At 33.4% G+C, this 15744-nt stretch overlaps 1 protein-coding gene and 1 long non-coding RNA gene across 3 annotated transcripts in view; one reads left to right on the forward strand and one right to left on the reverse strand.

Moving 5' to 3' along the window:
* LOC126907505 (uncharacterized) overlaps nt 1-926 on the forward strand; it is a 131111-nt gene extending 130185 nt beyond the window's left edge. The window contains exon 2 of the long non-coding RNA XR_007704549.1: nt 263-926. This is a non-coding gene — a long non-coding RNA (uncharacterized LOC126907505). The remainder of the gene's footprint in view (nt 1-262) is intronic.
* Nucleotides 927-5416: 4490 nt separating this feature from the next.
* LOC126907817 (ecdysone receptor-like) overlaps nt 5417-15744 on the reverse strand; it is a 36259-nt gene continuing 25931 nt past the window's right edge. Inside the window, exons 2-8 of one of the 2 annotated variants that reach the window (XM_050689423.1) lie at nt 15036-15418; nt 10281-10667; nt 8398-8528; nt 8162-8332; nt 7943-8098; nt 7632-7854; nt 5417-7553 (exon numbers count right to left, since the gene is read on the reverse strand). In XM_050689423.1, the coding sequence (XP_050545380.1) occupies nt 7309-7553; nt 7632-7854; nt 7943-8098; nt 8162-8332; nt 8398-8528; nt 10281-10667; nt 15036-15348 (1626 nt within the window). In that variant the 5' untranslated portion in view covers nt 15349-15418 and the 3' untranslated portion in view covers nt 5417-7308. The remainder of the gene's footprint in view (nt 7554-7631; nt 7855-7942; nt 8099-8161; nt 8333-8397; nt 8529-10280; nt 10668-15035; nt 15419-15744) is intronic. The other variant, XM_050689422.1, reaches the window with a different exon arrangement.

Consider the following 15744-nt stretch of genomic DNA (forward strand, 5'->3'; position numbering starts at 1 on the left):
CTAGAGTTGTTTCGTAAAAAGAACTTTTTCCTTAACACTTAGTAATTTCATATATACACCCAAAGAAAAACCTCAATCAATTTTGATTGAGAAATTTTATCAAGGGTTTATGATAATGTTTTATTAATACGAACAAAATAATTATTCTTATGAATAATTATTGTTCAAGACAAGAAAAAAAATCATCATATTGATAAATATATCATAGAATAGTAATGATATATTTATCAAATTGAACAATGAATTTATTATATAGATCGAGGTTTTTCTCTGGGTGTATAATATTATAAAATTAAAAATAAAGTGGTGAAATACTGACACCAGATTACTCGCATGGGGTAAATTATTTCTTAACGTAGACTTGTATAATTTTATGGCATTCTTGCAAGAAAAAGATTAATCAAGATAACAAGAAACCGATAACATATTAATAAGCCTACTATTTCAGTCTATAGAAATGTTCAAACATATTTTTGTTAAAATATATATTAATTTACAAATAAAAATAATGTGAAGTCATTATTTACACTGTGCCAGTAATTTGGTGGTTATAACAGAGTTGTCGAGTTAAATTTTAAATAAACATTGTAGTTAATAGTGAAAAAACCAATATGCTAATATAACCAGAAAATGTATTACACAAAACAAAAAAAATGTATATATCACAATTCAAAACTAGAAAATTATCGTTATCAGTTATTAGCTTTTTTAACATGGAAATGAAACATAAAACACGATTATAACATATTGCAAACAAATTAATCGTCAAAATTCCTTACGACTGATGTAACATTTTTTGAAAATTTTGTTAGTTCTCGAAAATTCACAAATTCAATAATGAATTTTTTCAAAGTGTATATGGAGTATTATTTTTAGTAAAAAAAAAATTATTTTTTAAAACATTATGAAGCCATAGTAATGTGAAACATAACAGAATGTATAGAAATTTAAAATGTCATGTAACCTTAGAAATGCATAATTTTTTTAAAAAAGCTATAGAATTGCAAAAATAATTATATTATAAAGACATTACACACAATAATGAATTGTATCTATACATTAGCCAGTAATTATATATAATATGCAAAAGGATGGAAGGCTTAGCCCCCATAATTTATCAAAATTATATGCATTATTAAATAAAAATTATTTTTTAGAAGGCAGAAAATTAAATTTAGTTTTCTAAAAAATTTGATCACCTTAAACCTATGGATAGCATAGAAAGTTTATAAATCGTTATCATTCAATCTTATTGTAGCGTTCAAATGTTTGTTAAGGAATAAATAATTGACAATTCTAAAATAAATTTCGCCACAAGTAAATTTCAAAAGTTTATTTTAAAATAATTTCTTTCAACAACACTAATAATTAGTAATAATAATAATAATAACAATTATTGTAATGTACGACAAATGTATTGTAGTTATTGATTGTAGACATTAGTAAACTGAGGATCTATTTGAGACTATTCAATAGCTAAATTGTAATCTAGAAATTTTACTTGTTAAGTAGAATACATGTTCAATATATTAATATTATATACGCCCTTAATTATACGCCTAAGATATTGTTATATAATAATTTTAGAAACTTTGATAGTTTAGTTTTAGAGATATTTATATTTAAACTAGTTAATACATTAAAATACATACAAAATTTTTAAGTTCTTGAAAATCTGTTACACAAATTTTTTTTTCAAAACTCCTATGAAATTACTTTTTTGTTTTATCGAACCATTTTATTTGCTTCTCGCTTTAAAAAAATAACTTGTGGGAAAATCGTTGAGTCGAGACGAGTATCACACTTCCTCAAAACCTCCATAAAGTTACCCGAGGACACAAAACTCTCAGCTATAAAAAAAACGAAGTGTTTGAACAATTTTCATCAGATACCAATGAAAAAGTATTTTGTTGGCTTAAAATAGGTTTACCTAAAAAAAGTCATTTATATTTGCCCCATAGTTACTAAAAAATTTAATTTATTTTAAACAAAAAATCTAGTATTTTTAAGTAAGTTTTGTAAATTTTTAGGATGATCAATACATTTTTATTTTATTTTATTTTAATTTTATCAATCAATTTTAAAAAATATTTAGTAAAAATTGTTTTTTTATCTACAGTAAAAAAACATGATTCTTATTAGAGGAAAATGAGGTATACATGATTATTTTTAATTGATATTTTTCATAGTGAAAAATTATAATATAATTTTTATTGAAATTTGTACTGTCCTCTCCTTAGTATTAATAATTAAAACATAAATCCTTTCATATTAATATTTAGTTTATGTCGTTATTGACAACGACTTGATATTAATTTTGAAAATTATTTTATTTATCTAATAAAGATCAAATAATCAGCATTAAGGCAGCAGTTTTATTGTTTACATTATATAGGTTTTTAATGAACAACTTGAAAAACATGTCTATACTCTTTCTTCATTTTATAACAATGTTATAAATGTGTAGTATTATCAATTTACGTTCCAATAAACATTTCGTCTTTTAGAAGTGTATCCAGAAAAGGAGGAAAAGGGGGCTATGCCCCTTTACAGCAATATTCATTTTTATAACAAAATGATGACCAAAAAGAAAAGGTTGAAAATAAGAATTTTGTGGATTTCTTTACTCCCTCTAAAGATATAAGATTGGAGTTGCTATTTTAAAATCTTAATTCCATACGAGTTTAGGTCATATGAGATGGTAACTGATAATTATTTTTTCACGTAGAGTTCAACAAGGAACCATTATTGTTAAAAATTTCAAATAAAAATTTTCTTTTATATTTTCGAAGATATTTTGCAAAGTATAGTATTGGTCTGTACAACAGAGTTACATCGATTATGAATGCTAAGAAAAATAAGGTCAAGCTATCACATTAATATCCTCACAAATTCGGGATATAAAGATTAACAAAGGTTAACAGGTAATCTTGACCTCATTGGTAAATAGCTCTCCGTGGGTGTTCGTGATTCAAAGTGTCTCTTTAAAAATATCCCTCTGTGATATTTTGTAGTAAAATTTTCCATTGATGTGATAACTTGACATATTTTGTCATCAAACTCAACATGCATATAAGAATTGTCTAATCAAATAGTTCTAAAATTATATAATATTTAAGTTTTATATAAATCTTGGTAGTTATACCATAATATAAAAATCTCTCTTCATTTGAATTTATTACATATGTTTTTCCTTAATCTATCTTATTTATAGTTATAATATATTATAACTTCATCTTATCTATTAAATTATATCATAAAATGCTCATCGTATCATTTGTACACAATTTCTTTATAACCACAATTCTTATACAACTCTAGTAAACTAATATTACTCTCCAGAACTGAATTAAATTTGAAGTACAAGTATGTTTTATTAGAACAAAATCTATTGTTTCATTTTAAAACGAAAAAAAAAAATTTTTAAAAACCAAACATATAATACTGCTAACCCAAATGCACCTCTGAAACATTGAACTATTATGATCAATAATTATTTCGAGTGGTTTGTTAACGTAGAACAGGGCGTTATAATAATTTTAAGATATATATATATAAATAATTATTATACGCCTTTAAACAGTTCGTAGAAAATTATACACAAAATTAATAACATTTTTTTTATCATATGTTAACATAAGACCGGTTTTATGAAGTAATTTTAATGTCAATCAATATTTCAAGAGAATCATCATGAATTTTAAATGATCTTTACACTTCATTTAATCAAGGATAACCCTATATGTATCAAAGGAGTAACGATCTACAAATAACAACGTAATGAAGCATTTATCTATTCAATTAAAATAGGTAGCGGCTAGTATATAAAATCAAATATATTTTCGTAAAAAAATATTCATTTTTAAATATAATGAAATTGTATTAGAATAATAATTTTTCCTAAAATTTTACAAAAATATAAATTTGATGAGATAAAATTATGATTAAATTATTGTTCTAATAATAATAATAATTATTATTCCTATTATTTGACGATACATAAATAATATACTATTTTTTTAATATTAATGATTGATAAGAAATAAATAAACAGTTTAATATTACAACAATCATAGTCATTTATTTCGATAATATTAATTTAAATATTTTTTTTTTACAAATGCTTAATGTACATTTTAACAATACTTCTACAATAAAATAGTGTCTTCTTTAACCTTCTCATATAATAATATTAAAAATTGAGGTATTAATGATACTTTCACGCACATACATAATATATATTATAATTCAACACAATTATAAACAAACAAAGCCGATAAGCTATCGGTGCAACTATTACACATTTCTTAATAGTTTCTACAAAAACAATTGAACAAAAATACAATAAATTTGAATTTTCTTTTCATAGTTACCAAAATAAATAATTTTTCTTTAACTGTCACATAGATCTAAAACACATTTCTGTTGTTTACTCAGTCTCATTAAAATTACGTAAATCATGCCTTTAAGGAAAAATGAATTAAAAAATACCAATCAACAACTTTTTATCTTTAATCAAAGCCACAGAAACATTTTTTTTGTTTTATATATATAATCTAAAAAAAGTACAAATATGTTTTGCTGTATGAAATTATGAAATACACCTACAAATAAATAATGTAATATTAGGTTTTGATACTTAATATTACTACTAAAACGTTTTTGTGAAAGCAATTCAAAGAACCTACTTATATTTTGTAAAAAATTTATCAAGATAATTTATTAGTACTTTTAAATACTATTCTTGGACGTATGCTAATAATTCTTATTTGGTAATATTTTAATATTTATATCAAAAAAAAAAAAAAAATGGATTGAGTAAATTTTGCTGACTCAATGGATTATGATTTAAAATATTTTTTAAGTATAACAATATGAAAATAAAAACGATGGCAGTGATATAAAACTGTCTATAAAATTCATGAAAAAGAGTCCAAAATTGAAATAAACGCATGATAATTGTTGATATATTTCAACTGTATCATATAAGTGGTTTAATTAATTTGTATTTTTTAGTAGCGTCTATAACATTATTGAAAAATAGAATATTTAAACAAGTAATAGATAGTTGAATTTATAACATAGAAATATTATACAATATGTCAGATTGAGAAAATACAATTAGTAGACAAGTGGTCTTACGTTGCTATTATTAGAGGTATTATTGGTAACTAGTTTAATTATTTTTACTCATTCCTTTAAAAACACTGATTATACACCTTCAAACTTTACTAAAAGGTAGTTTACTTATATAAACATATAAATATTCTATGTCATATAGCACATATTTCTAATTTGTTTCCATTAGGTAACAATTGAACTGTTTAATAAACTATTTATATTCTTATTTATTTTTACAGAGATACATAATGGTATCTTACTACACATGAGGAAAGTATCGAGTGTAACAAATATATCTATTAATAACATTGGATACTTATATTTTCTATGGTCAAAACAATATTTTAAGACATTATATTATTCTTAAATCTAAAAAAGAACAAGATCATGTTTAATGGTAAATTTAAAACTCTTGACAAAATTATTTATAGTACAATTTTATACTCAAATATCTTAAAAATTAACATTTGCACATGCATATTTATAAATGTACATAATAGTTTAATAATAGTTGAGTTAAAACTGATAAGTGGGCGGCATTTTTGTGTTTATGAGTGAAATCCTATCCTTTGGATATATTGAAGCACATAACTGCAGTAGATCTAATGTAAAAAACATCATTTCTTATTTTAATATCTCTCCAATAATATTAATTCGGGATTTTTACATAAAATCACCTAATATAAATTATTTTAACAAAATTACTTAAAATAGATGTCTATAAAACAAAGGAAATAAAATAATAAATAATATTAAATTAATTTCGTACAAGTCCCTAAAGAAAATTTATAACACTTTCATATTTTCTTTACTGTTTTTTATTATCTGCGAAAAATTTAAATGGTAATCGATAATATTTATTTAATGTAGTGTTTTGTTTAAAAAAAGTACATCTTTGATTTTTGGTTGTATTTTTATTTAGTGTGTTTTTTTATTTTGATTTATTTTAAAATAGTTTTATTTTATTAAAACAGATAGACACTTATATAAATTTAATGAATGTACTACTTATTGATTCCAAATAATGACAGAAAAGTAATCAGAAGACAATTGGTCTAATAAAAAAAAAAAAACAAAAAAGGTAATAAAGTAATAATAATATAAATATTTAAACGTTGATGTTTACAGTCTTCATCTCAATACACAAATAAACACACACAAATTACAATAATTGGTATATTTGTCTATCTGAAATTTTAGTTTTGTTTTTAACATAATAAAATTTTTTAAAGGAAATTTCATCTAAATAATAATAAGGTATAATTGCTTTAAATTAAAAACACTTGCTAAAAATACTTTCTTTCAACAGAATTGCTTATTTAGGGTTTGAAAGCATAACAATATTAAGTAATAAAAAAATTAATATTAAACTTATGTACATAAAAAAAAAAAAGACACGTGCCATTTTACCTAAAGCCCTGAACCTATAATTGATACGTTTAAAATAAAAACGTTTATTACATGTACACATAAATATATTTATATAAATCTAAAAGATGCTGTTAGTATACACATATTTATTTTATAATATACTTATATAATAATAACTAATATCACAGCTTTTGCAAATAGAAATGATGTTTCTTACATTTCTTAGAAAAAATATATATAAATTTGTTAATAATAAAATTAATTTGCTTATTATGATAAACATTTTCATAAATAAAAAACATCCAACGCACAGGTACAAAACAATACAGTCTCAGGAACCACACAAGAATATTTGGAAAAAATTTATAGCACCCTATTTTTATTAAATAACTACATTTTCAAGTGTAGACTTGAAGAGTGAACGACCAAGCAAAAACAAAAATGGGACGCTATTTATTAATCCATCATTCTTAGGTTTAATAACAATCATAATATCCCATCAATTCATTAATTCAAACACTATGAAGCAAATATATTTAAGTTTAAGACTAACATACAAATTATAATATCTGACATGCGTATGACGATTAATCATTTGTTTTGTCCATTATCTTACTAGGTCAGTAAAACTTAATATCAATAGTCTTTAAAAAATAATACAAATAGTTAATTTTAATTATTTTGTATTCTTTTAGTCTACTTTTTATCTGTAGTAGTAAGCCGAGAGTGTTCACAGTCTTCAAAATAATTACCAGGCAATACAAGTAATTGATTGCCTGGGTACAAGGTAACTGCTGTACAAGCTGGAATTTATCACTATGGCATGACATCCCATATTTCGGCCAAGAATGGTGGTACAACTCTGTTTTTTAATTTCAGGGTCATACATAGTTCAGAGTTTTCATTGCCCAACGTACGTAATTCAGTTAAGACAGACAATAAGCGCGCATAACGCACAGTCGCTGTCTCACGATCTCTGTTGTCAACGTAAGCTTTTAGAGATTCCAGATAAATCTCTTGAATTTTTTCTACCTTCCAACCATCCAAAAGATTTGGTCTATCTGTTGGAGTACAAATAAAATACATTATATTAACATCGATCCAATTGATACACTACAAAATTAACTGCGATTACTTACTTGAAAATATTACTATAGCTGTCAAAAGAGCATACTCAGCATTGTCAACTTTCATCTTGTACATAAAACGACTGAATGATAGTTGATTTTCAACAGCATCACCAAGTCCGGCTTTTGAGTAAGCATCCGCTGAGAATGGTTGATTATTAGCAAACACGATTGAGTCAGTGGTAATATCGTACTTTCTGGCAACTCTGAACATCATTGCTTCACTTGAGCAAGCCTAGAGAAAGTAATAGAAAATTGTGATAAAATTATCAAATTTTCAAATAATAATAATATTAACAAAATTAACAAAATTAAATAATTACCTTGAGTAAGGTAATTTGATCTTCTCTGACAAGTTTGTCAAAGCCTGGTAACCTTTTTGCAAATTCAACTATTAGTTGTACTGTGAGAATAGTCATTTCAGTTATGATCCTATATGTCGAATCGCTTTGTTTCTCCTTGTCCAATTCCTCAGGATACTAAATGAAATATAAAAATGCAAATTAGTATTCCATATAAAAATAAAAAAATTTAACAATTACATTAATTGATAATCGTTTCAGATCCTTTTCACTAGGTGCCTCGTATTGGTCCTGGAAATAGACCAGTCGATGAATAAGTTCTTTTTGTTCGGAACTCAGTGGTTTCACTTCGGGATAGGGAACGGGAGTTAAAGGTGTGCCGCCAATCACCATGGGCTCACCACATTCAATCTAAAATCAGAAACATAAGAATATTGAAGGTGTTGACAGGTATTTTTCTCGAGAATTTTGTTTACCTTCATCTCTGTAGGTTCAATTTTGATACATTCAGGAGAAACTTCTGTGGTAGTAGAATTGGGTTTGTCTTTTTCTCTTTGAGCTTTTTTCTCCTTTCTCTTAACCGCACATTGAACTTCTGGTACAACGCCTGAAAGTAAATTACATTATTATTATTTGTAAGTGAGTATCTACTTGACGTCGCGTTACATCTGATGACATGCGGTGATGGATTAAAAACATTGAGTTATTATAAAACAAAACTGATAGAGACCGTAACAGCGATGACGAAAATATTGTTATTTTCGTTGGTAATTGAAAATTGACGAGACATCGAATTTTCTGTAGTAACAGCATTATTCATAGTGTACTTGAATTTTATTTAAAAGTCAATGGCATCTTATTAAAATTTAGCTTAAAAACAAAAATATTCTATATTGACTTAATGTATTTGGAACGGTGCTATTTAAAAACGCATTAACAATTTGAATTTAAACGATATGAAATCAATACTGATCAAAAGTGGTTCATAAGGCATATTTTTTAATACCTCAACATATATTAACGTGTAAATTGGGTAGTTGAAAATATTCTGAAATTAATTTCCGCGTACACAGACACGAGATAGGAAAAACCGTATCTTATGCTAACAATGATAACAGATAACAATGTCACGAGACCTTCAAGAGGTCTTTGACTGGATAGCGCTCATTTTTATAACAACAAAACCGCAATAGAATAATACCCCGAAAGGTTTAACTTTTACGTTCACAGCAATTCATTTATTATTTAGACACACTCCAAAAATCATCGCACAGATACAATTCGATACACGTAAAAAATACACAGTAAAAAAAATAAGGCGATAAAGGCCACGACCTTACGCACGCGAAACACGCAACATCGATCGCATAATAATAGAAACTATTAAGTGTTGGCGAAAAAGGTCGTCGCACCTGTTTTGGAAAGCGAAGTATCAAAGCAACAATGACCAACTTTAAACGCGGTGGTAATAGTACAGTCAAGGTTGTACATTTGGTCAAGTTCGATTTTCTGTCAGTCGGCTTAGCCCACAGACCGTTTAAATTGTAAGAGTTAACACGTACATTACATATATAATTCAACGAGTCTAATCGCCAACGACAGTCGGGAGTGTACCGCCCTCGGAATAGACGAGAAAAGCGTGACCGATAAACGCCAAAGGGTTGCACCACTTCCAACTGAACTATGAGGCTAAGCAAAGTTTAAAGGCCCCAGCAAAAATTCAAACTAGCGGTTGAAGACAAAAAAAATCGCGTGCCCGGAAACACCCCGTCGCCGTGACTTTGTGGCGAAATTCAGAAATTCTTGAGCATATCTCGACCGGCCGTCGTACACACGGCGTGGTTGTGACCGTGAGACCGTAATAAAAAATAATAACGACGTTACACGAAAAGGAGTTAATTTAAGTTTATGAAGAAATAAATATTGCGTTTTATTATTATTCCAGGGAAACGGATTTGGTTGGGGCGTGACACACAAAGTGTATTGACTGCGCGAAACGAATGTGTCGGGTGGGCGATATGCATAAAAAATAATTAATAATAAACAAAACCGGGGGCGTGGGTACCTACGTGGCGATGATACGATACACGTAGAGGACAGTGAGAATGATAAAAAAACCGCGGGTGTCTTTAATTGCCGACCAAACAAATTCTTCTGCGGAATAACATAATCGTTTACTATTTGTAAATTTTTGCAACGCGCGTTGAAAAACCACACCCGTTTTTACTTTCGTTTAATAATGAGCAGCGTGGATGGCGATCACTGCGCGTTTTGGCATTGTCGTGACCGTGAAAAAAAAACTGGTTTCCATATAAACAACAAAAATAGAGTGAGTAAAAAAATAACAAAATTTGCTTACATTCCGGCCTCATGCCGACGGTCAGGCATTTTTTCAGCCTACACTCTTGGCACTTCCGCCTCATGTACATGTCTATCTCGCAGTTGTTGCCGTACTTGCACTGGTACACGGCGTTCTTGGTGATGCTCCTCCGGAAGAAGCCTTTGCATCCCTCGCAAGTGAGCGCGTTGTAGTGGTAACCGGACGATCTGTCGCCGCACACCAGACACAATTCTTCGGGCGGCCGGTTGTTGAGCACGCCGCCGGCGACTGCGGAATTCATACCACCGCCCCCGGCCACGTTTCCGCTACCGGTTATGGGGGCATTGCTGATTTTCTTCTTTTTCAGTCCCTCGGAATGACTGCTTCCTCCGGACAGACTGTTGGGTGGTGACAGCTCCTCTTTGACTGTAAAAAACAAACAAAAATAAACACAAGTTGGAAACGCATAGCGCGTTACCGCTGTGGTGACGCGCGCGTTGTGCGATGGAGCCACGAGCCCCTGGCCACCTGCGCACAGGAAGTAAACAACCCGAAAACCTGTTTCGGGACAAACGGGGCCAAATGGACATTGTGGTGACCTTGAGAGTACGCGGCCTGTCACGTTTTTGCCTCCGATTATTTTTTATGAACGGCCCGACATTAAAGACACTATACTGACGGCCGCACCCCGACCACGTCATCGTAGTAGTCGTGTGTTTCTTCGCTTTATTAATTACGCCGGTAACCATATGCGGCACAAGACACAGGCGTTGTTTGTGTTAATAAAACGCTCGGCAGCGTGTCGTCAAGCAACGCCTATACGAAATAGTTAATAGCAATCAAATAATTATGACGTGCGTTCAATTTGAAAAATATTGTCGGCGATTCGTCACGATAGGAGGCCGTTGGATTTTTTCGGGGAGGCTTACATCGTTAACGTCCGCCCGGCCGTCGAACGGGTATTAGCAACAACAATGATGATAAACAATAATAACACATAATAGGTATGAAATTATAGCGTCGTACAGAGCGAACCGGACGGACTCGTACACGCCGATAATATACATGTGTAGAGTCGCAGAAACCGGAGGAAATTGCTGAGATCGCAAGAAATAAAAAACCGAAGATTCAAGGACGACAACCGGTGCACGTTTAGCAATGCGGTCGATCTTATAGTAATAATGGAAATTCTAAAAGAGAAATAATAAAACACGAGCGGCCGCCAACAAACGAACGTCAATTGGGACATAAAAAACACATACGTAAGAGAGATTAATTGTTCACGTGTGTGTGTACGTTTGCTGTAATAAATGCCGACTAACATTTTTTTTTTTTGCTCCTGACCTAACCCAACGCAGATTTTCTTACGACTTCCATTCGCCACCACAACACACTAACGTAGACACATTTACATAATAAAAAAATACTCTCTCCGTCCCGACTAAAAATATATCGTCCAATTATACGCACACACCAGCAGATGAGTCTCGTCGCACAAACGTTGGAATATATTAAAAGGATCTTTAAGACCGACAGATTTATGGGCATTCCGACACCACTCTCCACCTGGCGTCCCGCCGGTGATCAGCCGCCGCCGCCACCACCACTACGGTCACGTCATAGCGAGTGTAATAATAGTCAATTATATTATTTGTCTGTTCGCAAGTACAGACTCTTATCACTTGGACGTTGTAAACGTCGTAATTTGCTGGCATAGAGAATACTGTCCGAAGAAATCATACACCACACTGAGCATTGGCAGAGGATAAAACATTGTTAAAATAAATATCATCAAAACTCAACATCCTACGCGTCTCATTCGGAATGGAAAAACCTACTAAACAGATACGGGACCGATCAACAGTGAATTACTCGCGAAAAATCGGCGTAATTTCGCCCCAGGAGCGCGTTATATACTCATCTCGCTATTATGTTTCCATTTCACGCGATTCGTTTGTCTTCGCCACGATGTAAACACACACACGTCGACCGAAATTTGTCGGAACGTTACATCGAGTCTGTTGTCGGGCCAGCGCCGCGGGAACGAAATAACAGCACAGTCATATTGTTGTACTCGTGAGAGATGGCCGCCAATACGAAGACAATATCATGTGGTACGGGCGCGCGAGAGTGTTCAGCGGAGAAGAGAATTCTAGGAACCGAAACCGGTTAGCGGTTGCATTGTGTGTGGACGTCGCCGAGCACATCATGAAAAGCTGAGTGTACCCGGTAAATGTTATTATGTAACGCACTACAATCGGTCAGACGACGAGGAGGAATAATTTTCCGCGATCGGGTTGACGTCGTCCGACCGGTTGATATGTTCTCGTGCAAAACTTTACGAGGAAAAAAAAAACAAAAGTGGACACCGGAAACCGGCCGATGACGTCACTGGCCATGTCGCTGTTTCGATAACGCGCTAGGATTTTATACGCAAAGTGCAGACTTGTGGCGGAACAGCGCACAGCCAATCTGTGTGGTCGACGGCCGGAACGGAGACAAAAAACAATATAAACATAATGCGTACGAATAAAAAAAATTACTCACAGCCCATGAAGGTCGTGGAATCGGCGGCGACCGCGAAGAAGATGTGCATTGTGCGGTCTAGATATAACAAACCTGAACGAAGAACGTCGGAAACCGAAAACGAGATGTTTGTACGCGATGCGATGCGATGGCGGCATTCGTTAGCCGGCACAATAATTGAACAACGTTTTTTTTCAGTTTCGTGTGGAAAAGTGCACGGAGGATCAAGGAGATCTGGTCGAGGTTTCCTTCGGCGCAAAATGCAAATCAAATCTACCGAGACGTGTTATTATGCGGCTACTTTGGGATTACACGTTGTAATTATTGTTTATGAGAGCGTTCGGTGCACAATCGCGTGTTCTCCCGGACAAGGTTCATTCCTCCTCCACATTACCATTTCACTGTGTTAAGTACACGCATTGCTGCCACGGTCAGATGGACTGTGTGCCGGCAGTATTGTTTTGGTGAGAACGAGGTATTGTAAACGAGCGATATTTATTTTGCCGTGTATGAATATTATGGCGAATAAAAAAACAATTGATAGTTGGAGTAACGAGCGTGAGACAATTACACAACACGATAGTTATTAAACGGCAAAAATCTTGTCGAAGCAAAAAAAACGTACGCAAAGCATATAACGAAGTGTGCAGAAAAAAGCGGTCGCTTTTTCCGATTTATTTATCGTCGAGTTGCTTTGCAATGGCTCTCGGAGAGATAGACAGACGGGGCGGCATAATGTATTTATGACAAACCAGACGTCAGCCAGATTCTTCAATGTCAATCGTCTGGTAATGTCGAGAGGAGGCGACTTACCGATTTCCGCACCGACAACACAATGTCGACGATACTCGTCTGGACATTACACGCATTTCATTTTTCCACAGCGTCGGACACGATATAACTATGCAAATAAAACGGAATACAATGAGAGACGGAATAGTAAAAAAAAGTCGACTTTCGACCTTAAACGCGATTCCGGCAGAGGAAAACAACAATGCGCGCAATAGCATTTGACTTTTAATGAAAATAAGCGCCACCGTTTTACGGTCGTCGGCATTAGTTCGTTTGTTTGAACGCGTTAACCGGATGATAATTTTGGATGGTGACATCAAACGGCGATAAACCATTTACGAGCGATTCACAATGCACTGGTTTTAGATCCCATTTGTACCGAAAAAGCGTAGGCGGACGTTGATATTTGCTTTTCGACAGAATAATAAATTAGTATATAATTTTTTTTTATAAATTTGCCACTAAAGTGCACAAACCGGATGACATCGCCGGTGTGTGCGACACATTATAATAGTGTTGTTTTTGTAGATAATCGATCGGAAGTGCTCGGGACGACACATTGCAGCGTATCAAAAAATAAACGATATAACGGTAGACGTCGGGTGGACTTGCCGCGTTGGGACGCGCACGACGGAGTAGAATAAATAATAATATATTGTATAAATTTACGACATTGACGGGAGGAAGTCTGAATAAGTGGCGCGTACGTGCAGAGAAATGTCGAGGCGTTTTTGGCGCCTCACCAAACAACGACCTCACATACGCCACCGTTGGACAAAAGACCAGTTTTTACATGTAGTCGTCATTACCGTATGTGCGCCTCGATTAGCAGTGTTTGTCTATGTTTATCTAATAACCGTCAACAATTTGCGGATCAACTTGCGTCCGAAATTACACGAGGCGGTAACCGAAGTCGTTGTGCGCTCCATTTCAAATGGATCGCCAGACCATACTCGATGGTAATCGAGCCGACACGTTCGGAACGCGCGCCAATAAAATGATGACGCGTCTAATATGGTGACAACTGTACGCTGGCGTCCCCCGGTTATTAACACGGAGAGCACTGCCGTTCGAGGTGGAAACGGATTCCATTGAGCAGCGTTGTTTTCGCTAAGACGCAAAAGGCAGCAACGATTACGCCTAAAGCCTGACGTCGTCACTGCTCGTAGGCGATCGCCAGAAATTCGAGTGTGTAATCGACGATTACATTACAACTGCTGCGCAAATGTCACGTGGCAATGCTCGTCGGCTTTCGATTCCCGAACGGAAATTTCATTGCGCTTTCGGTTATTGTGTCTGTGGGCCATTACCGTGGGCGAACAAATCGGACCGGTCGTTGTGCCACTCGTGACCGTGATCCCACACAAAGCGGTCAACAGCTCTTTCAATGACGTACGGATTATGCGCAACATTTAATTATCATATTACATCATAAAAACAACACAACTGTTATAACCCGGTCGCGGCGACGTTTACCTGTTGTCATGGGCACAGAAGCGTGCGCCATGAATCGATTGACGATGGACGTGTCGTGCGGCATTTGATGTTGCTGATGCGGCGGTTGGCCACCGTGACTGTAATGGTGGTGATGGTGATAAGGTTGTTCGCCGAAGCTGTCGTCCAGCTCCTGCAGGAACTCGAAACTTTCCCTCGTCATGGGGCTACTATTGGTGTTGAAAAACGCATTAATGAACATGCTGGTCGCGGAGAACCCCGCGGCGGCCGAAGACGACGTGACCTCCGACGAAGACGTCATGGCCCCGTCGTTCTGGGACGCCAACCTCAACATTTTCGTCTCGCTCGGATCACATGTGGACAACAGACCAACCAAGTTTCGTCGAGCGATATTAACTGCTTTGCTGTAAACACCTACTTTTGAATCTCGGCGAGTAATAATCACCACTAACTCTTTAATGCGTTTCACGGCCGTTTCTGTGTGCGTTTCTACGGGTTACACATTGGCAACTCGGAGGGGAGTAAAACATTGTTTACAATATATTTCTTACATTCGATTTTCTATTCATACGTCTTTTTTATTCTTATTGCTATTAAGAACCGACAGCGATTTAATAAAGTGACGTCATTGGACGCACAATAGAACCCTTTGTGTTCCATCACCGACTACTCGTCGATCACTACACGGTTTTTTTTCTCATCGCACGATATATTATGCAGATGTCAAGCC

Source organism: Daktulosphaira vitifoliae, unplaced genomic scaffold (assembly GCF_025091365.1).
Source record: "Daktulosphaira vitifoliae isolate Bord-2020 unplaced genomic scaffold, ASM2509136v1 Scaffold_5, whole genome shotgun sequence".
NCBI lineage: Eukaryota > Metazoa > Arthropoda > Insecta > Hemiptera > Phylloxeridae > Daktulosphaira > Daktulosphaira vitifoliae.